Source organism: Takifugu flavidus, chromosome 6 (assembly GCF_003711565.1).
Source record: "Takifugu flavidus isolate HTHZ2018 chromosome 6, ASM371156v2, whole genome shotgun sequence".
NCBI classification, from domain to species: domain Eukaryota; kingdom Metazoa; phylum Chordata; class Actinopteri; order Tetraodontiformes; family Tetraodontidae; genus Takifugu; species Takifugu flavidus.
In genome coordinates this window covers 12,515,496-12,536,211 of record NC_079525.1, presented here as the reverse complement: position 1 = coordinate 12,536,211, position 20,716 = coordinate 12,515,496, and the positions used below count along the sequence as shown (strand labels likewise).

The 20,716-nt window shown below is 44.8% G+C and overlaps 2 protein-coding genes across 8 annotated transcripts; one reads left to right on the top strand and one right to left on the bottom strand.

The window, feature by feature from the left end:
* Nucleotides 1-154: 154 nt before the first annotated feature.
* nthl1 (nth-like DNA glycosylase 1) lies at nucleotides 155-2,779 on the bottom strand. Of its 2 annotated transcripts, none has more exons than XM_057036637.1 (6): nucleotides 2,192-2,779; nucleotides 1,718-2,109; nucleotides 1,470-1,640; nucleotides 1,215-1,374; nucleotides 995-1,100; nucleotides 155-664 (listed from the first exon to the last, which is right to left on the bottom strand). In XM_057036637.1, the coding sequence occupies exons 1-6, from the start codon at nucleotides 2,367-2,369 to the stop codon at nucleotides 361-363; spliced, it is 1,311 nt and encodes a 436-aa protein (XP_056892617.1). In that variant the 5' UTR covers nucleotides 2,370-2,779; the 3' UTR covers nucleotides 155-360. The 2 variants fall into 2 exon arrangements, with proteins under 2 accessions (XP_056892617.1, XP_056892618.1); XM_057036638.1 differs by having other exon boundaries at nucleotides 1,718-1,956.
* On the top strand, nucleotides 2,137-20,534 carry tsc2 (TSC complex subunit 2). Of its 6 annotated transcripts, none has more exons than XM_057036630.1 (43): nucleotides 2,933-3,081; nucleotides 3,237-3,425; nucleotides 3,558-3,736; nucleotides 3,801-3,887; nucleotides 3,976-4,086; nucleotides 4,174-4,321; nucleotides 4,516-4,633; nucleotides 4,717-4,765; nucleotides 5,524-5,649; nucleotides 5,745-5,818; nucleotides 5,906-6,032; nucleotides 6,268-6,411; nucleotides 6,490-6,627; nucleotides 6,704-6,807; nucleotides 6,936-7,017; nucleotides 7,336-7,491; nucleotides 7,584-7,703; nucleotides 8,017-8,139; nucleotides 8,222-8,328; nucleotides 8,804-8,966; nucleotides 9,093-9,215; nucleotides 9,291-9,425; nucleotides 9,545-9,734; nucleotides 9,845-9,938; nucleotides 10,015-10,117; nucleotides 10,270-10,364; nucleotides 11,802-11,942; nucleotides 13,893-14,054; nucleotides 14,174-14,332; nucleotides 14,575-14,687; nucleotides 14,927-15,169; nucleotides 15,389-15,616; nucleotides 16,209-16,298; nucleotides 17,522-17,679; nucleotides 18,052-18,632; nucleotides 18,769-18,847; nucleotides 18,940-19,026; nucleotides 19,116-19,302; nucleotides 19,379-19,518; nucleotides 19,611-19,689; nucleotides 19,771-19,862; nucleotides 19,932-20,030; nucleotides 20,117-20,534. In XM_057036630.1, exons 3-43 carry the CDS (start codon nucleotides 3,602-3,604, stop codon nucleotides 20,282-20,284), a joined length of 5,658 nt encoding a protein of 1,885 aa, XP_056892610.1. In that variant the 5' UTR covers nucleotides 2,933-3,081; nucleotides 3,237-3,425; nucleotides 3,558-3,601; the 3' UTR covers nucleotides 20,285-20,534. The 6 variants fall into 6 exon arrangements, with proteins under 6 accessions (XP_056892612.1, XP_056892610.1, XP_056892609.1 ...); XM_057036631.1 differs by having other exon boundaries at nucleotides 2,936-3,081; nucleotides 3,300-3,425; XM_057036632.1 differs by lacking the exons at nucleotides 2,933-3,081; nucleotides 3,237-3,425 and adding an exon at nucleotides 2,137-2,268.
* The last annotated feature ends 182 nt before the right edge of the window (nucleotides 20,535-20,716 follow it).

Sequence of the window (20,716 nt, the reverse complement as noted above, 5' to 3'; positions counted from 1 at the left end):
CTCCCTACTATCCAAAGTAATTAGTCGGGGTACACTTGGTTACTTCCAGGGAGACACAGGTTATCTGGGGTTTCTAGTCCACTCAGGAATCATCTGTGATGCTCATTTGCACCAATTTCCCGTGTGTTTTGTGTGCAGTAAAATCAACTTAACAGGCAATAACAGATTTTTAATGTCATTTAGTTATTTTACAGGCTTTTGCATGAATTCTATGCTGCTGACTGTCATTATATAATGATCAAACACAAAAATGCAAAGAAACATTCTCAACGATGCTGTACTATTTACAATCATTTACATCAAGGTTACATTATAACAAGGTTTGGTCTCTGCTCAGGCAAAAAGTGACGAGCCAAATAACTATTTTTGCCTTTTTGGCCTCCTCCTCTGAGGAGCGGGGGAAAGAGGGGCTGGCGATGGCTCTTTTTTTGCCCTCGTTCTTCCACCGTATTTCCCAGCTGGTTCAGGTTCAGCTTTTGTTTTAAATGGTGATGTCGGACTCTGGGACCGGGGGGATCTGACTTTAGGCCTCCTTACAGGTGAGTTTTTGTGGGCGGAAGGGCAGTCGTGCTGGTTGAGACACACAGAGCACAGAGGGCTGACAGGAAGACAGACCTGTTGTCCGAAACCCACGAGCAGCCAGTTGATTTCGCTCCACAGCTCCCTGGAACAGAGCGAGATTTCCTTTAAAATCCACATTATCTTGTGTTTTGGGCCATTTGGAGCCGCACCGAAACAATGTCGCTAACGTGAGGAAGGACACGGGAGATAACGCAGGGGTAAAGGGACACTGTTGCACCGTCAGTCATCTTGCTATTTATTTTTATTTATCCAAGGTTTCTAATTTGTAGGACACTTTTAAAGTATATAAACTACATTTCAAATAACAGAACTGACTTCTAAATAAATTTACACCAACTAAAAATGCTAGTTTCCATGAAAATCAGATGTGCTGCATCAGGTCATGTTTAATGATACTGGTTGCCATAGTTACCTGGGGAGCCACTCTTCCAGAGATTTCCGCGTTTCCTCCGGAGTCTTTGTTGGTTTCTTGAGCCAGCCGAGTCGGTTGGAGATGCGATGAACATGCGTGTCCACGCCTCAATGAAATAAAGATCAACGTCGTGAGGGATGTGTTGAGATGTGACTGCTGCGCTTTTATAACGCAGAGGTTTTATTCTCATGTGTCCCACGATCTAGATTTACATCCATACCAATGCCAGACACCTGGTCCCAGGCGATGTCCATGGCCAAATGAGCCATCTTGGGCCCCACTCCTGGAAGCCGGACCAGCCCTTCCACACTGTCTGGGATGTCCCCTCCAAATTCTTTCTGCAGCATTGCTGATGTCAGCTTCAGGTACTTCACTTTATTCTACAGAGGGTTTTAGAAGGTAAAAAAAGATTCAGGTATTTTACTAAAGAAATGAGAGAATCACATTTTCAACGGCAGAAGAGCTGCCGATTTACCCTCCAAAAGCCAACAGGGTAAATGAGTTGTCCAAGTGTTTCGTCATTAGTGGCAAGAATATTTTCCACCGTGCAGCCATGAGCTCGGAGTTTCTGCATAGCTGCCGATGTCACCTGGTCTTTAGTTTGACTGGACAACATTAGAGAGACCAAGACCTGGAAACGCTTGACCTGAGGAGGACAACCAGACATATACCTCTGAGCTAGAACTCAAATTTTGAAAACATACACAACCTAAACACACCCACATGTGCAGGAGCGTCTGCATCGTGGCATTTATCTGCTCCCATGTTATCTACAGGGGCATCACGGCCGCTTCTCATGGCTCGAATGTTTTCTAGTTGTGTCTTCCAGCGTGGAGGTTCCCAGTGCTCCGTCTTTAGCCGTGGCATGCTCCCATCTTTGTCATATTCCACTTTCAGCTGTCTCCTCCTGCGACTGTGCGAGGACAGGGTTGGAGCGTCCGTTTCTGGTTTCAGTGCATTACCTGAATCAGCACCAGAAGCAAAGCACAACACATGTTTACAGTGCAGATTTGCAAGACAAAAAGTGCTTATCGATCTGGTATACATTCCACTGTTATATACAGTGATTGACAAATGGACAACCAGACAAGTTCTATGGAGGCCACAGCCTCCACCTGTTGGAAAAGCACAAATTGTAACACATTATAGTCACAGGTGTGCTGTGTTTTCAGGATTGTTCATTTCGATAAACATTACCTGAGATCTTCGCCTCCTCCTCCTCCAGTTTCACTACCGCAGAAGAAGAAACCAGATCGTCTTTCTCGGGCTTAATGGTGAGTTTGGACTTGAGCGAGGTTCCAGGTTTATGGGCAGCATTTTGAGCCCCTCTTCGAGTGACAACAGATCTGCTTTGCGCGAAATAATGAGACGTCATTACGAAACGCTAGTTTTCCCTCCAGGACCTCGTGTTACAGTGGAAGCGTCAGACTGTCGCGAAGTTAGCGTCGCATTCGTAGTCAGCTGCCTACCGAGATGTAAATAAAAGAATAGATTATGCGGCTCAACTCCCTCTTATACATATAAAAAAATGCCATCTATTTCCTTTACTTTCATACTTGAATACATATTCCTTGACAGCTAATTAATAGCTTGAAAAACTTGCTGCATTTGCCTCTTGAGTTGAAAAAAGAAAAGAAACCCCATCCATAGGAATCTAAGTTTGCGACCTCGGCGAGAAACCAGCTTTAGCATCACAATGTATCCGGATAGCTAGCTGATACTTAATGGATTCGTCAATAATTTGGAATTTTAGTGCATATACAACATATGAAATTATACAGAAGTGTTGATTCAGGGAAGTATGTAATAAGAGCCGTGGTGTCTTTTGCATGAATGCATTTGTAAAGACATAGCCACAATTGTTGCTTCGATTAGCTTGCTCAGAACTACATTTCCCATCAGCCCAGCAAACGTGTTTTTATGGGAAGTGGCTCTTTCATTACCGTGTCATCCGGTTGAGGACTCTAGGACCGAACCTGGGGGAAGGGGCTCTAAGAAGCAAACAGTTATTTTTAATGTACATCCGCATACAGTGCTGGCTGCCTGTAAACATAACTATCAATGAAACACTGCTCAAGATTAAGAAGGTTAGTCGAGTGGGACTGGTAATGTTTTTTTAAGCTATCAGACCTAGAATGCCATAGGGGAGTGCTAGCCCAAGACATACAATGTACAGCTAACGGTCCATGACCGGAGCTATCCTGTTATCATTTGCTCAGTTTTACCTTGTTTGTGTTGTTAGGTGATTGTGAATGTAATTGCATGTTGTCGGAGACCACCTTGCACTGCTGTCAATCCTCAACAGAACAGTTGCTGTCTGCTGAGCTCTTGCCCCTCGATCTGTCAACTCCACATGACAGCAAATTCTCCAAACATGGCCACTGTACATATTTACACCCTAATAGGCAGACACTGAACTCCACTGCTGCACGTAAATGCTCAAAAAAACCTATATTTGCCAGTGTACTTGCTTAGCTGCATTATCTTAGAAGTATTTTGCAATAATCCTGTGTGATTCTGCAGCACAATGACAGATTTCCTAAATGAAAGATGTTTTTTCCAGGTATAAAAATTTATACAAGACTGTGATTCAACATTCATCCAACAATGAACAAGCAGTCAAGCAAAGAGAGTCTCCGGGACAAGGTGAAGGGGATCTTTGGATTGGGAACGCCACGACCTCCAAATAAACAAAGCGACAGCCGATCGTCAGAGTTTATCATTACGTCTGACATTATCAAGGTGTGTAGAGAAAAAAACACACCAATGTGATGTTTTGTGTACTAATTATGGTTTTTGTTTGCAGGAGCTCCACCCAGACTGCGGCCTGAGCAACCGGGTCCGTATGTTGAATCAAGTATGTGACCTTGCCAAAACGAAAAAGTTTGAAGAGGTGAGACCAGAATAGTTGATAAATCTGATACTCTGGCACACAAGGTCCTTTAAGTTTGCTAAAATCTCTGTGCACGCATGTTCCTCAGCACGCAGTGGAGGCAGTATGGAAATCCGTGGAAGACATGCTGTCTCCAGAGCAGCCACCTGAAGCCAGACACGCTGTCCTGCAGCTTCTGAGGGCAGTCATACAGGGGCAGGTCTGAAGCCACTTAAGGAAATTAAAAATTTTAATCTAGTTCGGGCTTTGCTCCCTTCTTCACAGTATAACGTTTGCGCTTTTTTAGGGTGAGTGGCTCGGCCCACTTCGGGCTTACTTTTTCAAGGTGATCAGGGACTACCAGCCATGCAACGAAGACCTCTCTGATAGGCTGGAAGTTTTCAAGGCTTTAACTGAAAATGGCAAAGACATCACATACCTGGAGGAGGACATAGGTATATATATATATAAAAAAGAGTCACATGAATTCACATTTGCACATTTCAGAAATTAGTCAAGATATGTTAATTGTTTTTATTTGTAATTATTTCATTCATTCATATGGTTTAAGTGTCTAGTTTTTAACCAAGCTACCAGGGACATACAGCTTGTCACGACCGGTAATGTTTTTGTTTTTCCTTTGATCTAGCACGATTTGTCCTCCTCTGGATGGACATAGGACTTACATCTGACTTCCTCCATGTACTTGTAAATCTGGTAAAATTCAACAGCTGCTACCTGGACCAAAATGTCTCCTCCATGGTCCAGTAAGTCAGATAACTACACATTATAGTTTTACTTTCAGGGAAAAAGTCTTATTCATGTTTTTGCTGGGCTGTATTTTCTGTAGGAATATTTGTCTCCTGTGCAACAGAACAACATCTTCTACTGATATTGAGGTATACTTTAACAGCGATGCTGTATTTTCATTGCTTTTCATCAGACACTGAATTAGATATTCACAGTGACACAAACATTAGTTGCCCAACTGCATTCAAATGTTATTTTGTTTAGATCTTAACTGCCAATTAAGGATAAATATCAGTCTGTTGATTATGGTGATGTTTTTTGCAATTGCAGCAGAATTACCTCCCACTTTGGGGAAAAATGGAGATCTGAAACTTGAACCTACAGCATTTATCTTTAATGGCACATAAACTGCAGCCATTACCATTTATTTGTTTTCTAGTCATTAGAAGCAAATAATATATATTATTTGTGAAGGTAGTTAAGTCTGTTTTGTACCAAATAGTGCAACTAACTCCTGCTTTGATTCCAAACATCTGAATACATATTAACTGCTGCTGTCAGTGTTTCTATTATTGAGTAGTGAAAGTGGTTTGGATTTAACACAAGACTGCACTCATGATCGTCTTCAGTATGTTATTTGTAGGTTCTGGAATTCTGTTCTCCTTTCACCTCTGGTTTGAGTGCATTTTAGGGTGCTAAAGGCGTCTTCACTTAGGTCACATCCGGTTGTTGTCAAGGGCTATCAACTATGGTTACGGTGTTTTAGAACTAAATAAGCCTTTCGGATGAGAGGTAAAATGTTGCCAAACAGGGGAATAGAATTCCTGTTTCCAGGACTGAAGCAACAAACATGGACTTTCTGGCTGAGAACCTCCACTAACCTGTGTCATGACCTATATTTGTCCAGGTGGCGCTCCAAGTGCTAGATGCTGTTGTGTGCTACAACTGTTTACCCTCAGACTCCCTCACCATCTTCATTATTACCCTTTGTCGTACAGTCAATGTGAAGGAATTCTGTGAAGCTTGTTGGAAGGTGAGAACATACTGGTTTTTATTCATATTTAAGATAAAATTTGAAGGAGCAGATTCGTCAATACTACCTGTTTCTTTTTGTTGTTGTTTCTCCAGCTAATGAGGAAGGTATTGGGGACTCACCTTGGTCACAGTGCCATTTACACCATGTGCCGCATCATGGAGGAAAGGTAATATCTCCCTTTAAAGCAGCGGTAGCACATTTATATCCACGTATCTTTACGTTTTTTTTCCCAACAAACTGCACCCTTCATTAGGGTGTACACGGAGGACGCACCATTGTTAAGAGGAGCCGTCTTCTTTGTTGGAATGGCACTATGGGGTGCACACAGACTCCCTGCCCTTAAAAACACACCTACACTTGTTCTACCATCTTTCTATAAGGTATTACGCAGACACATGTACATGCATGATGTATATACAGTACATCTGTATAATCAGTGTTATTAAATTGGTATTAAGGCTTAAGGACATAATAATTTATTATTTCAAAACACTGTGGGAATATATTTTTGTCATTTAACAGTTTTTTTTTTTCCAAGTAAAAACATGAAAAATGCCTGTCTGTATACCATTGTCAACCATTTTAATGTAAATAAACTTGATTTTTGCAACTTAGGCCATGTCCAGTGCCAACGAAGTGGTGTCCTATGAAATCGTCCTCTCCATCACCAGACTCATCAAGAAGTATGGCAAAGAGCTACAGGTGGTCACATGGGACATCTTACTGGGAATCATTGAGAGACTCCTACAGCAAATCCAGGTCTGCGTAACCACTCAAAAGTGCAGCCGCAGTGTAAAAAAGTGTTCCTTTTGTGACCATATTGGCCTGTCTTTACAGACCATAGGTAGTGCAGAGTTGAAGGCCATCGTCTATGAGCTGTTGACCACCGTGGAGGAGCTGTATGAGCAGAACAGTTACCATGGTTCAATGGAGAAGTTCTTCAATCTGGTGGAGAAATGTGCTGACAAGAGACCTGTGAGTGTTGTCACAGGTGGTGCTGCATACCTCTGGTACCTGTCTGTTCCTAATGCTGTGTATCTGTGTGTAATAGGATGCATCGGTGCTGACCCTCATCTCATACAGAGCTCAGTCAATACAGCCAGCCAAGGATGGGTGGATTCAGAGTCTCCATCGCCTCATGGACAAGTTCTTCAGGTCAGCCAGAGTTGGTGGTTCTTAATCACAGTTGTCATCAGACATGTTTTTTTAAAAGTTTTTTGTTTTAAATAACCTCGTCTTTGATTTGCAACAAGCGTCTCTTTTTGCTGTCATTTTGCTGAAAGGAACGAGTCTCGAACTGTGATAAGGATCAAAGTGCTTCATATCCTGTCGTTCGTGCTCAGCACCAACCGACAGCTCTATGAGGTCTGTGTGATTACACTCAGCGTCACATGCAAGATGGTCCGTGACCGCGAAATACATGTTATTTTACAAATGCAAATAATGGCAATTAAGATAAAAATGAGTTGTGAAACCCTAAGAAGACATTTTCATTACTATTACTACTGCTATATTCAGAGGCATCGAGCTACATGAGCTACAGATTCACCCAAAACCCAAAGTAGCCTCTAAGTTTGAGGCCGCTGCTCTCGTTCACCAGTTGATTAAAATAAATCAGTCATAGTGCATCATGTAGATTTTCTGATTCAACTTCAACATGTGTGTTTGTGCCATATTTTCCAGGACGAGTTGATTGAAACCGTGGTGATCCCTCAGCTCAGCGGGATAGCTGAAGATCGGGATTTGGCTGTCAGAAAACAGGCTACTCAACTACTTGTGGATCTGGCTGAGGGCTGCAGCACACATCACTTCACCAGCTTGCTCGACATCATCGAACGAGTACACGCTCACTTCAGTCGCATCCATGAACTAACTTGGGTAGCGTATGTTTCAGCTGCAATGATTTTTCTCCCCTTTTCTCTTCTGTACAGGTGGCCAGTCGCTCTCTAGTGTGTTCGGGATCTCTGGAGATGCCTGAGCGAGACCCCACAGCTGAGTCTGCTATGGAGGATGTCAGAACTGCAGTTCTGGGCCTGCTGGAAATCCTGCAGGTACCCACACGTGTTGATGTGAAAAATGAGCAGTTATCAGAGGAGGAACAAATTGAATAAAGCTTTAAAAATGCGACAGAAAGTTACTTAATTTTTAGAGTTACACACTGGTCACCAGCTGAGAGAACATGTAAATGTATAAGATGGCCTTGTAACCTTTTTGGGACTCACTGATGACCTGAATTATTGTTGAAGGTCAGAGGTCATTATTTAGTCATGACCAATTAGGAACTAACAATTAACCCAAAAAATTCCCACGAATCCTGTTTGGTGTTTATTGAATGCATGCATTAATCTCTTTGCACCCTTGCAGAGCAAACTTTACAGCCTTCCAGCCGTCCACGCCAGTCGTGTGTACGAGCTGCTTATCAGCCACTTGCAGCTTCACTACAAGAACAAGTACAGTTCAGCTACTGCTTCTAGTATTAGGCTACAGGTAGGGAAATCATCTTTGTTCTGTTTGGTTGATTTGTCACTGCGATGTCCACCGATTCATTCAACATTTGTGGTTCGTTCAGGTCTTTGACTTCTTTCTGATGATGCGAGCAGACTCTCTTCACCGTATCGGAGTTCCAAACAAAGACAGAGCCATGAGGTTCAGCCCTTACTGCTACTGTGACAATGGGTGAGCAGGCTGCTCTGCCAGCACCTCTGAATCCTTTATACGTCTTAATATCGACTAGATTTCCCCTTTTGTAAGTGTTAAATGATGTAATCAATTGCAGGTTTGAGGGGTTTGTAGTTGAATAGTGAGGCCTTCTTGCCATTGTGATGAATAACAAAAGCGACTCCTTGTAATAAACATTAAATATAATTTTTTTTCCTGCTTATATTTACTAAATATACAGCAGTGCAAAGATGTATTGACTGTAGATAGTGGTTGAATTGAGGATAACAAATTTAAAGTGTACAAGAGTGTAAAAAATACCCTTTTCCTTAGACTGGTTTTGGTTACCAAAAAAATCAGTTCTAACACAGAATGATATGCTTCAGTTGTCATGAAAATGTTGAACAATTTTTCCTTTTTACCTTTTGTCCAAGCCAAACATCCTGCAAATGTGTCTCTCATTGAATAGCTCACTGGTAGATGTTGATTTCAGGGAGCCAGAGAAGCGAGGGGGTGAAAAGAAACCCACAGGTTCAACGTCTCCCCCGGTTGGCAGCCCCGCTCCTCCACCGGCTCCCTCGTCTTCAGGCTCAGTTCGTTCGGCCTTTCTGCCCTATGCACCCGCCTTCAACGTCCTACTGCAGTGCCTCAAAATGGTACGCACACCATTACTGAAAACAATACTCCCGCCTTTTTGTTATTTCCTGTACGTAAAGGCATCAGTAAAGGACACGGCGATTATTTTAAACAATAAATGCTAAAGGTTTGTTTTTCTCCTGTAGGAAACAGACTGGAAGGTGCTGAAACTGGTTCTTGACAAACTGCCCTGGATGCTTCAGTACAAAGTGCTGCTGCTTACTTCCCCCTGCAGCTTGGACCATCTTTGCTCCACACTCTGCTGCATGGTAGCGTCAGCGGGTCTGAACGTGTCGTCGGAAGCCTTCCGGATATCCCTGACGTTCTTTTATGTGTGGTTAAAGGTGACGGATCGGCTGATATCGGAGCGCTTGAAGAAGACCCCCGAGGGATTTTCCCGCACTGATGTTCAGTTGGCGGTGGTTCCTGTCCTCACAGCAATCACCTCCTACCATAATTACCTGGAGCAGTCCAGACAGGTAACAACCCCTTGCTTTTCAGAGCAACGTAGCTGCACCGCCAGTGTCAGCGCTGACAGGATTTTACGAGAGCTTGCTTGTCCGGGATACTATACAATAATTAACTTTCCCATCTGCAGAGGGAGCTGGTTCAGTGCCTTGAGACTGGTCTCATTCACCGCTGTGCCAAGCAGTGTGTGGTGGCCCTAACAATGTGCACAGTGGAGATGCCCGATATCATGATCAAGCTCCTCCCGTCCCTAATGGTCAAGCTCACCCACATCTCTGCAACCGTTGCCATGGCGTCTCCCATGCTCGAGTTCCTCTCCAGTGAGCTATGAACTCCATTCTTCTTTTTTTTTTTTACCCCGTAATATCACATTTCAATTCTATGAGTTGTAGATGAAAATATTCTTGTGTGCTTTTGTGTGTCTTGATAGCTCTGGTGCGCCTGCCTCATCTCTATGCCAACTTTGTAGCAGAGCAGTATGTCAGCGTGTTTGCCATCTCTCTCCCCTACACTAACCCTTCCAAGTAGGTACCTTTACCCCAAAAGCATGTATTCCTGGATGGACAGACTCCCCTTGACCTTTTTTTCCCTGCTGTCTAGATTCAACCAGTATATCGTATCGCTGGCCCACCATGTTATTGCCATGTGGTTCATACGCTGCAGACTTCCCTTCCGCAAGGACTTTGTTCAATACATCACAAAGGTGCCTGTTTATTCGATCTCTCTTGGTAATTCAGCCGAACCACAATTTTCCTCGGCTGTTTTTCGCGCTGCCACATTTGCGTGAATTCCTCTGAATGACCTTAATGTTGTACGCGAGGCCCGAATCGTTGTCTTGTTTTGCCTTTTCAACAGGGTTTGCGCTCCAACGCCCTGCTGCCATTCGATGACAGCCACGAGCAAAGTTCTTTTCGTGCGAGGAGCACGAGCCTCAACGAAAGACCTAAGAGGTAAAAGCACGTTACATTCTTGCGCTGCGGAGAGTCACATGACGACTGCGACACGCGCTGACCATGTTAGACGTTGTTATGACGGGCTGGGATAGCCAAGGAAAAGAGGGACCTGACATAAGTGACACTGGCATTACAGTTGCCATGGTGATCACTTCCCTTATTTCTTTTCATTTGTTTTTTAATATTCTGTCCTACAATCATCTTCTTAATTAATTCACATTATTTTTAATTAGGCTTTGACACAATAAATCAGACACCTGTGTAATAAACACAATCTTTTATATTTTATACATTAAGAAATATTCATATTCGTCGTTACCACATTCTAAAGATCGTCATGAACAGGAAACAAAGCTGTGCTTTACAAAGCGGACATTTGGCCCAGTCTGAATCTTCTGGCAAACTTCTTTCCCATCCCAGTTTTTTTCGTTACTTTTTCTTCATGCGTTTGTAATAAATCTTGTGTTGTGCAGTTGTGTCTATTTTTAGTAAATGACAGATCCAGCTTCTGCGTATGTGCCTGTGTCCTCCTGTCGTGGCTGTGTCTGATCCCTCTCAAATCATTAGAACTCCCCTGGCTCTCATTGCACTCACTTTTTTGGAGCAGCTTTATTGCTGTACTGAGCTTCTCCTTGACTTTTTTTTCTTTCTTACAAGTTTAAATTATTTTGCGAAATTCCTTTACTTTAAAATATCAATATTTTGCAATGGCAGCTGGTGCGATAATGGTCTCCTCCCCCCAGGGTTTTAGCAGGCAGGCAATTTGACAATTCTCAACTGTAAACACCCATTTTATTTTTGTTGGATAATAATCCTGTGTTAAATCCACCTACCTTATTTTAGTTGTCCTACACTAGTCCTTGGCTTTTCTATGTACCCGTATCTGCTAATAACATTTATTTTGTGTCCTCTCCCTGAAGATTTTTGACATATTCCTTTCTAATTATCAAACACCTTTTATCCTCTGCTGCAGCTTGTCAGACCTTCAATTGAGTTGATGTTTTAGCCTTTTTTTTTTCTTTTTCTTGTAATCTGATTTATATGGTTGACTTCTGTTAATTTTCCCCTTTGTTTTTCTTTCAATTCTTCATTTGACCCCTCTCCTGCCTCCTGCGGTTTGGTGCTGCGTTGTGATTGTGGTTTTGGGGGTTGTTCGTGTCATCCTGGATCCTTCCTGCATTGCTCCTGGCCCCCCTCCTTTCCATGTGACCGATGCCCTTTGACCTTTGTGGCCCTTCCCTCTGTACCCTGCCTCTCCTCTGTGTGGCCCGTGACTCTTGGTCCCCTGCTCATGTCGGTCTGGTGCTTGGGTGACGATACCTTCGACCACCTCCACTCATCACATACTCTCGCTCCACACTCCCAAACCATCACCACGTTAACACCAACCCGGGCTCATCCCACTTTTCCCTTCAACTACCCATCACCGCTCAGTCTGCGGGCAGCAAAGGTGGTGAAGGCAACAGCAGCTGTAACCAATAACAGCAGCTCACCAGTTAAAGAGCTGAGGGACCTGTCAGCCATGGACGCTTTTCGCTCCCGCAGCATCAGCGTCTCTGAACATGCGGTTCGAAGGTTAGGAAAAATCCTCTGGGTAACCGAGAAAAAAAAAAAATCACCACCGACACTACCACAATATTTTGTTGCTCGCTCCATGGGGTGGTTGATGGGGTGACATGTGGGTCCATTGGGTGGTTTCCAGGGAGTGGGTGATGCATGCTGAAGGAAGATTGGTGTTAGTAGTGAGCTGCTTTCATACACGTGCTGTTCACATTTTGTCATGTGGTGTTTTTGCATGTGGCGCTTGCAGAAGCCATTGATTCTCGCTTCAACAGTATTTGCCTTCATTTGCAGTTTTGTGTGTTCTTGGCTTGAATTGTCTGTTATGTTTGGTCTATTTCTGAGCGCTTAATGGTGGAGTGGATAGCATGCGTATCCAACTGGAAGGGCACGTCCTTCTGAGGCTTTGTTGGGTTCAATCATAGTGCTGCATTGGTTGCTGGCTTTTCCTTTTTCCGCTCCCCGAAGATGTTTGTATGACTGTGGGGTTTTAGGCAAAACTACAGTGACTTTATTTGATCATGTAAAAGTCATTATACAACCTTATTATCGCACTAACTTTTGTGACGCAGCGTAGCATATGTTCCTCTCATTTCATCAGAAAAGATAGTTGTGGAAAATATTAAAACTCTGGACTGCTCCCATATACAAACATTATGTATCTGAGTTTTTAAACAAGACGATACATACTCTGAGCAACTCTTTTCTTCACCTTTCAGTTTGTGCTGATGGATGTGTAATCAAATGATGCAATTGACACGTCGCTAAATTCAGCGTTAACTATTTCTTACACCTCCTGCCCGACAGGTGGCGGTAAAAGCCCTTTACAAAGGGAACCGTGCAGCTTTAATGCAGGACCTGCTTTAACTGCTAACTCGGTGCAGATCTGCAATTTTGGTTAAAGATTGTTCTCTTCAGACAACACGAGCTTTTTAGGGCCGTGATACTGAGGCTGGTTTTCAGATTTAGTGATGTCCTAAAGTTACAGTTTCTTATAAAAGACCGCAAGACATCACGACTCAGTTTTATTGTTGAAATATGGAACAGAGAGAGTCTGAGTAGACCTGAGAAGTTCATGGACACACACTGGGACCTGGTCCTCGTGGGGAATTTGTCTTCCAGACACGTTTTATATTTTTAACAGATGTACACGTACATTGTTAGCTGGAATCTTTCCACTCATCCCAGTTTGAACACTGAAATCAATTTCACAGGGAAGAAGTTGTTTTTTACAAGAATAAAACCTCCCTCAGGTTTATATATTAGTTTTTATCTAATTCATAAAACAATCTGCTGGTTTTTGGCATCTTGATGGCAGGAAGGCGACGCCGCTGGATGTTAATACTGTTGTTTTTTTGGTTTGTTTTCATTTTTTTGGTAAAATTCACGAGCCAACCCGACCTCTATTCTAATTGATCGGCCTCAGAATATCTGTAGTCCCAGAACAGAGGATGCTACCAGGATTTGTGATGCACTATCAGTATGCAGAGGAACAGGCAGCCATGGTGTTGTGCATTAAAACCTCCCAAGTAGTTTTAACCAAATAGTGATGAAGTGATGTGGTTGTGTAAGAGAATTTAGTGCGCAATTTATTCACACATCATCCAAGTGTTGTCTTTCATACCATTAGTTTAGCTACCCCACTTATGTGTCCAATAAAGAAAAAACCCTTGAGATTTACTTTATAAATTTATACTTGTTTCTTTATAATGAAGAGAATTAACCACTGCAGTATCTGTGATGAAACCAGTGTGTCTGTTTATGTGCATGGACTGACATGCGCATATGAGCTTGCATAGCAGTCAGAAACCCGGGCGTTGGTGAGTGGCATTCCTGTGTGATTCTGCATGTCTCTGCGCATCCGAATGTGCATGTCTGTTTGTTTTCAAATGCATCGGGGGGCTCTTTCCTCTTCCTCCTCTGCCCTCTTTCCTATGCCGTAACCGTTTCTGCTTCCTGGTGTAGGATGCACACCTCCACCACCACCTGCAGCCTGGGCTCAGCCGACGAAAACGCCGTGACCCAAGCGGACGAGGGCCTGAAGACTGTTCATTTGGAGCTCACAGAAACGTGTCTAGATATGATGGCGCGATACGTCTTTTCCAACTTCTCTGCCCTGCCAAAGAGGTTGACCACTTTTTCTTCTATAATAAGGCATTATTGTTTTTTTAAACGGTCATTTCTGAACCCGGATAAAACATGATGTATGTTGCATGAACCTTTCGCTCTTTCATTTGTACTTCAAGGTCCCCCATCGCTGAGTTCCTTCTGGCAGGGGGTCGCAGCATGACCTGGCTGGTAGGCAACAAGCTGGTGACCATAACCACTAGTGGAGGTGTCAGAACACAAGCGCTGCTCGGCCTGGATGTGGTTGAACGCTTGGGAGGAGGAGGTGAAATGACAAGGTGACGCACCTTGTTTTGACCTCTTATCGAAGAGGCTTCTTCAGTTCTAATTCGTATATATTTCAAACAGAAAAAGCCTCTTGGATAAACTATCTATACCAGTTATGTAGGTGATCGATAGTAAAATAAATAGGGAAGTCATAGCTGTGTGAAATACATACAACTGTATTCCTAAAGAGGTAAGAAGAGGGGTTTTTTTTTTTTTTTTTAAACCTGTTTCCTGACGTTCCGGGTTCCTATAGGTCGGATCCATCACTGCACACCCGGTTAACCAAAGAGGCTCCAGCCAAGCTTGAGTCCCAGTCCAGCCAGCAGCAAAGCAGAGCCACGCGCACCAGAGTCCGCTCCATGTCAGGTAACAAAGACTCCTGATGATCCCTTGATCCACCAACTGCTCATTATTTTACAGAACTATTTTTTTTGTCATTGATGAAGAGAACCATCTAAAATGGTGTAGGGTGGTGACTATAGTCAGCATCCAGCCACAACCTTTTAAGCGCTAATAAGATTGGTATATAACATATTATAGCCTTCTTGAGATGAGAGGTGATGTCAGGCGGCTCCTCCTCCTCCTCCTTCTTCTGTCTGGCACAGGTGGCCACGCTCTTCGGTCTCTTCCTACTCAGAATCTCAGTCCTCTTGTGTCACCCTGTGAGGGAGAACTGGCTGCTCCACTCTCTGCCTCTACTGGTCCATCACTGGACGGACTGGGCCCCCCGTCCTCATCTTGCCCCACCCCGAATGCTCCCCCGCCCCTCAAAGACAACCCAAGTCTAGCGGAGTTTGTCCCCATGCTCACTCAGGGCTGGGCCGAAATCTTCATACGGAGACCATCAGGTAAACAAGCTGCACCAAGAGTGTGTCCAAGTTTCTGAGTGTGTGTGTGTGTTGTTGTTTGCGCTTCTATTTTCTTTTTGGGGTTAATCTTCTGTTAACATAATACTATTAAAACCAATTAAAAAAAAATGAAAGTGAATTTGCACTAGATCGGCCGCTGGCATTTTTATTTAGAATTCGATAAAGAGGTTCATTGTTCCGTACACTCTGTGATCACAGGCAACACCAGCTGGCTGATGTGTCTGGAGAATCCTCCAAGCCCCTTTTCCTCCGAGCTTGGCAACATGCCGCTGCAGGAGCTTTCCAGCGTCCTTATGGCCATGGAGGGGGTGAAGGAACCTCCTACTGAGACGGCCAGCGCTCCTGCTAGCACTGCTGCTCCTGCGCCGACGCTCGTCTCCGAGCCCCCAAACCAGAGACCAAATGTGATCCAGCGCTCCAACACTGGTGAGGCACTGCTGGCTGTGCGAAAGCCCTTCAAGCTGGGCTAAACCGTGTGTTAAAATTCAGCTCACGGAAATGTCATTATGGTATCAGTCGGAGATGCAGCAGTCTATCTGGAATGTTTAGCTCCAAGCAGGAAATCATCGTCCATCTTATACGCATTTTATGCATGAACACGTCCATCGTATCCACCTGACTGCTCGTTGGAATGGACTAAACCAGGAGACAAATTGATTGTACTCTCTCTCAAACTGGAGATGATCATCAGCCCAGCTTGGATCCGCTGGATTGGCTTGGATCATCAGCCATTACCTCATCAATCTGTTGAGATTCCTGTGCTTTCATCTTCTTTCTTTTATTTAATCTGGGCTAATCTGCCTCTCCTCACCATTTCCCTCATCCATCCTTTTTCTCTCTCTTCCAGTCATTCCATATTTTCCCATCACCTTTGAGACTTTTCCTCCCGTGCTTACTTTGTGTTCACATTTTTTTTCTTTTTTCCCATCTTTACCACTGTGCTGGTTTGTGATTGGCCGTGGTGTGTTATGCGGCAACGTTTGCCACCCTGACCTGTCCATGGACATCCCATATGCAGTGGGTAGCTCTCTCTGGTCTCTGGGTTCGGGCTGCGCCCCCCCAGGCCCTTCAGCCCCTGGCAGGCTGCACAGGAGCATTTCCTGGGCAGGTACTGTTCATCACGTGTGTGTCACCGCTCCACCCCTTCAGAAAACACCTGGTTTCTTCTCACTTGTACAATACAGTGGTCTCCCAGCACAAACTCGGATGCATTCAGTCGTCACTCAAAGTTCGCTGACGCACATAATGCTCTAAATTCAAATCGATGTAGACGAGCCAGAGCTCGACGTACCGTTTTAAACTCTGTGCGGCCTCAGCTTAGCGTCAGGAGTTTGCTTTACTCTTGTCAGGTTAATGTGAAACACTCATTAAGGCAGCAGACTGAGCAAAAGTTCCCCAAAGAAATAATGAAATCCCATCTTTGTGCAAGACCATTCTGCATGAAACTTGTGCAAGTGAGGGATTTTCTGCTTGATTTATCAATCGTTAACCTGCAGCGGTAGCCTACAGCACTAAAAATGGATCGATTTCTTGATTCCTGCAATTCTTTTTGTTTGTTTGTCCTGTCGTCATCATCATCATCATCTTCAGCCGTGACACTAAAATAACTCCCAGGTTGATCTTTCAAGCTTTGACCATCAACTGTTGTCAACAGCAAAGCCCAGACCTCATCCGACTTCTGCCTTCCCTCACTGACAAGTGGCGTCTCTTAGTCTTCATCTACATTTTCCATCAATCTTTTTTTGTTTTGCCCCCCCCCCCCCCATACTGTTTCTTCATAACCTTTGTTTTCCACCTTCCCATCATTCATCTTCCATTGTTTTGCTTTGTTTTTGTCCCTTTTCTTCCTGACTGTGCTGGTTGTTGCCAGTTGAGTGTTATTAGGAAGTTGCGGGTCTTTGGGGGGGGGGGGGGGGGGGCGAGCTGGTCTGGGCTGCTGTTACAGGAGCTGCAATGTGTTTGAGCTGAGATTAGCAACAAACACATGCATGTCATGGAAAAACGATGCAGATGGATCAGTGTTCTAGCTTTTTGTTGACCCGTCTTGATCTTAATCCCTCTGTTGGTCTGTTAAATTTAATCAAAGATCTCGATGTTCATCCTTTGCCGACTGTTTGATCAACACGAATGATGATAACATCGGTTTGACACGCTGCGCATTTCATTAGCAGATTTAGGCGATATCGATGTGTGCAAGTCATCTACTGACAGCTTGTATACAGTAGTTACTAACACGTCGTGGGGTCCAAGTGTGCACGTTTGCATGCGTGTGTGAGATTTTGTTTTTGTTCCATGTATCCACCTTTGACCCTCCTGGTTGTCCTGCTGTAGACTCTGTGGTGGTGCTGGAGGAGGGTTCGGGTCTCTCCGCAGCGCAGCCCACGGCCACTTGGCTGGACAGCGACGAGTTTGGGCCGGCGAGCTCGAATCCCATTTACATGTCTACAGACAAATCCACAAAGACTCCTCCGTCTGGAACGCTCAGCAGGGTAGGTACTCGCTGCAAAGGTGGAATTGTTAAGCAGACGGAGAGAGAAACCGTAATACATTTTCACAGCTCCTTGTCTGGCACATTTCTGGCCTTTGTGTTGTGTGAAGATGTGTTTTAAAGTACTTGAATTTGCTGCTTAGTTACGTCCCACTTGGGGTGAAAATGCCAAACATTTGGACTTGAGTTTTGAAAACGCCACCTTGTCCTTGTCCTAGCAATATCACTGAGATCATCTGTCATCTGTACAGGGAACTGTGCTGGAAACTCTAAAAACATTATCATGTTAAATAGAATTAAAATGAACTAGTAAAGTAGTAAAACTTTAGTGGTTGACTGTACCATTCATTGATCCTTCTTTTCTCCCCCCCAGTCTTCCTCAACCTCCAGTCAGGACGAAGATAAGTCAACACTGGAGGAAGTGAGCGAGGGCGCAATTCCCATTGATAACCCCAACCTTGGACCCTCCACCCCAGGCAGTCAGGGGCCTGAGCTCCCCCTCCAGACCCACACCCAGCCTCAGGGACATGGGCTGAACAAGTCCAGCTCTTCTCCTGAGCTCCAAACCTTACCTGAGGCCTTCTCCAAAGCAGCCATGGAGTCTGAGTCTGCTACTGGAGATGTGTCATGGTCCAGAACACCATCAGAGGGCAAGCCCCCACCCCCGCCACCCCATCTCGAGAAAATGGAGGGGACCATAACAGACGCTAATGGACTCGAGGGTCACGGGCAAGGAAGTGAAGGCCCAGCTGCAGGAGCAGGAAGGATGAGGTTGGAGTTTCCAGCAGCACCATTACAACCAGGACCAATCTCCCCCAGCGGGGGCCACCGACCCCGGGGGCACACAATCTCAGTATCGGCCCCCTCCAGAAGGGAGAGGAGGACAGACAGAGACTCGTACCACAGTCGATCAGGGCCAGGCAACACGGAGAAGATCGCTGGTCTCAGCCCCAGGTATTCCAAGATGGTCATGACAAAACTGTTGGCCAGTTTAGCTTCATGTGGCGCCTCAAGCCTGCTGTCGAAATGTTCCGGAGACAGACGTATGACACGAGGTTTGACTGATACAGTTCCTTTCTTTCTTCCTCAGCTTTGTCTTCCTCCAGCTCTATCACTCCCCTTTCTTTGGAAATGAAGCCAACAAGCCGCTGCTTCTCCCTAAAACACAGGCTAGTTGATCTCTGGGACCTGGAATTTCCTCAACCGAGTTAGATTTAGAAATTTTAATCCTTTTCTCCCCTCCTCTGACTCTCTGTGGTAGGTGATCGACCGTGCTGTGAAGGTTCTGGACCAGATGCCTCCATACGACACCCACAAGATCGGCGTTGTGTTTGTAGGCGCTGGTCAGGTGAGGCCGACGGACCGGATCTCTAGCTCTGATAACCACAATCACCTGCGAGTCGCCGCGTTTTCCGACCTCTCTCGTCATCTTTTCAGGTCAACAACGAGGTCGCCATTCTATCAAACGAGTACGGGTCAAACCGCTACGCTGCCTTCCTGACGGGACTGGGCAAATTAATCCACCTGAAAGACTGCGACCCTGACCAGATCTTCCTCGGAGGGCTGGACCAGTACGGCGATGACGGAGAGTTCACCTACTGCTGGCACGATGACATCATGCAGGGTGACACAACCCCATTCCATTCGTGGTCATAACCTCGCATCTCAATTAAATAATTAATAAACCGATTTCTGCGCAGCCATTTTCCACATCGCCACGCTGATGCCAAACAGAGAGAGCGACAAGGGATGTTGCAATAAAAAGCGACACATTGGCAACGATTTTGTTATTGTGGTTTACAATGACTCTGGAGAGGAATACAAGTTGGGAACCATTAAGGTACACACACACAAGCGCGCACAAAGTGGTGTCTGGAATTCTTGCAATCTGCACTATAAAGCCAAACTTGTGTCCTTTCTTTCTTCTGTCAGGGGCAGTTTAACTTTGTAGAAGTCATTATCAAACCGCTCGACTATGAATGTAATCTTGTGACTCTCCAGTGCCGCAAAGGTAAGCCGCTGTCTTCGCCTCCTCTGGGTGTGGGATATATTTCTACTCGTCTTATTTTCTTGCCTTTCTCCTCCTTTTCAGACCTTGAAGGTTTGGTGGACACGACGGTAACAAAAATAGTCTCGGACCGGAACCTTCCCCTGTTGGTCAGACAGATGGCTCTCCATGCAAACGTAAGACCCGCCCTCTTTTTCAGAAAATCACGCACTCCAAGTCCTCGCTGCACTTTTCCCTCCCTGCAGATGGCCTCTCTGGTGCATCAATTTAGAGCCAACCCCTCCGACGCATACGCTTCCAAGTGGCTGGCCAGACTGCGACACATTAAGAGGATCAGGACCAGGGTAAAAAAGAAAAGAAAACACACCAAACACTTGACATCACTGCTGCCAGGGTATTAATACAGTTCATCCATCAACTCTGTGCTCAGGCCCTGGAGGATATTCAGTCCCGGCCCACTCCAGGGATCTCTGTGACACAAGGACACAGTCAGCAGAACAAGTCGATGCAGCAGAGCACTTCAGCGGGGAACCCAGAGGTCACCGGGCAGAGAAAAAGACTGGTGTCCACAGTGGACGACTTCACCGATTTTGTTTGATTTGCATTGGGCGTGGACACAGATGATGAGTTTCCTGACTGACAAACCAATTTGGACTTTGGTAGACTAAAAGCTCAATTTGTGATAAGATGTTAACAGTAAATTTATGCTCCGAAAAACCAAAAACCCACTTATGCTTTGCACCCTGTAGGTCTAATCAATGTTCCAACTGGAGACGTACAGAACACTACATTTGCAAGCTGTGTGTGTAAATACATGTGTGGAATTAAAGGCGAAGCTGAGAAAACAAGCACCCGAGAAGGTTTTATAACGTTTGAGCCCACAGGTTCAGCTGTCAAACTCTTTATTCGACTTTGTCAAGTGCAAAAGCAGAAGTACTTTAATGCCAAAATACACAGGAAACGGCAACGAAAAACTGACACTCCTGACACCAACACACATCCTACAACACGGAGACAAAGACAGTTCTGC

Bases quoted from the DNA above. Each gene is read 5' to 3' on its own strand.
- nthl1 (XM_057036637.1), bottom strand. From the start codon at position 2,369: ATGACGTCTCATTATTTCGCGCAAAGCAGATCTGTTGTCACTCGAAGA. The intron at 2,110-2,191 runs GTAATGTTTATC...CTTTTCCAACAG, and splicing joins GGAGGAGGCGAAGATCTCAG to GTGGAGGCTGTGGCCTCCAT. The intron at 1,101-1,214 runs GTATGGATGTAA...TATTTCATTGAG, and splicing joins GGACCAGGTGTCTGGCATTG to GCGTGGACACGCATGTTCAT.
- tsc2 (XM_057036632.1), top strand. From the start codon at position 3,602: ATGAACAAGCAGTCAAGCAAAGAGAGTCTCCGGGACAAGGTGAAGGGG. The intron at 4,087-4,173 runs GTCTGAAGCCAC...GCGCTTTTTTAG, and splicing joins GGGCAGTCATACAGGGGCAG to GGTGAGTGGCTCGGCCCACT. The intron at 14,055-14,173 runs GTTGACCACTTT...TTGTACTTCAAG, and splicing joins TTCTCTGCCCTGCCAAAGAG to GTCCCCCATCGCTGAGTTCC.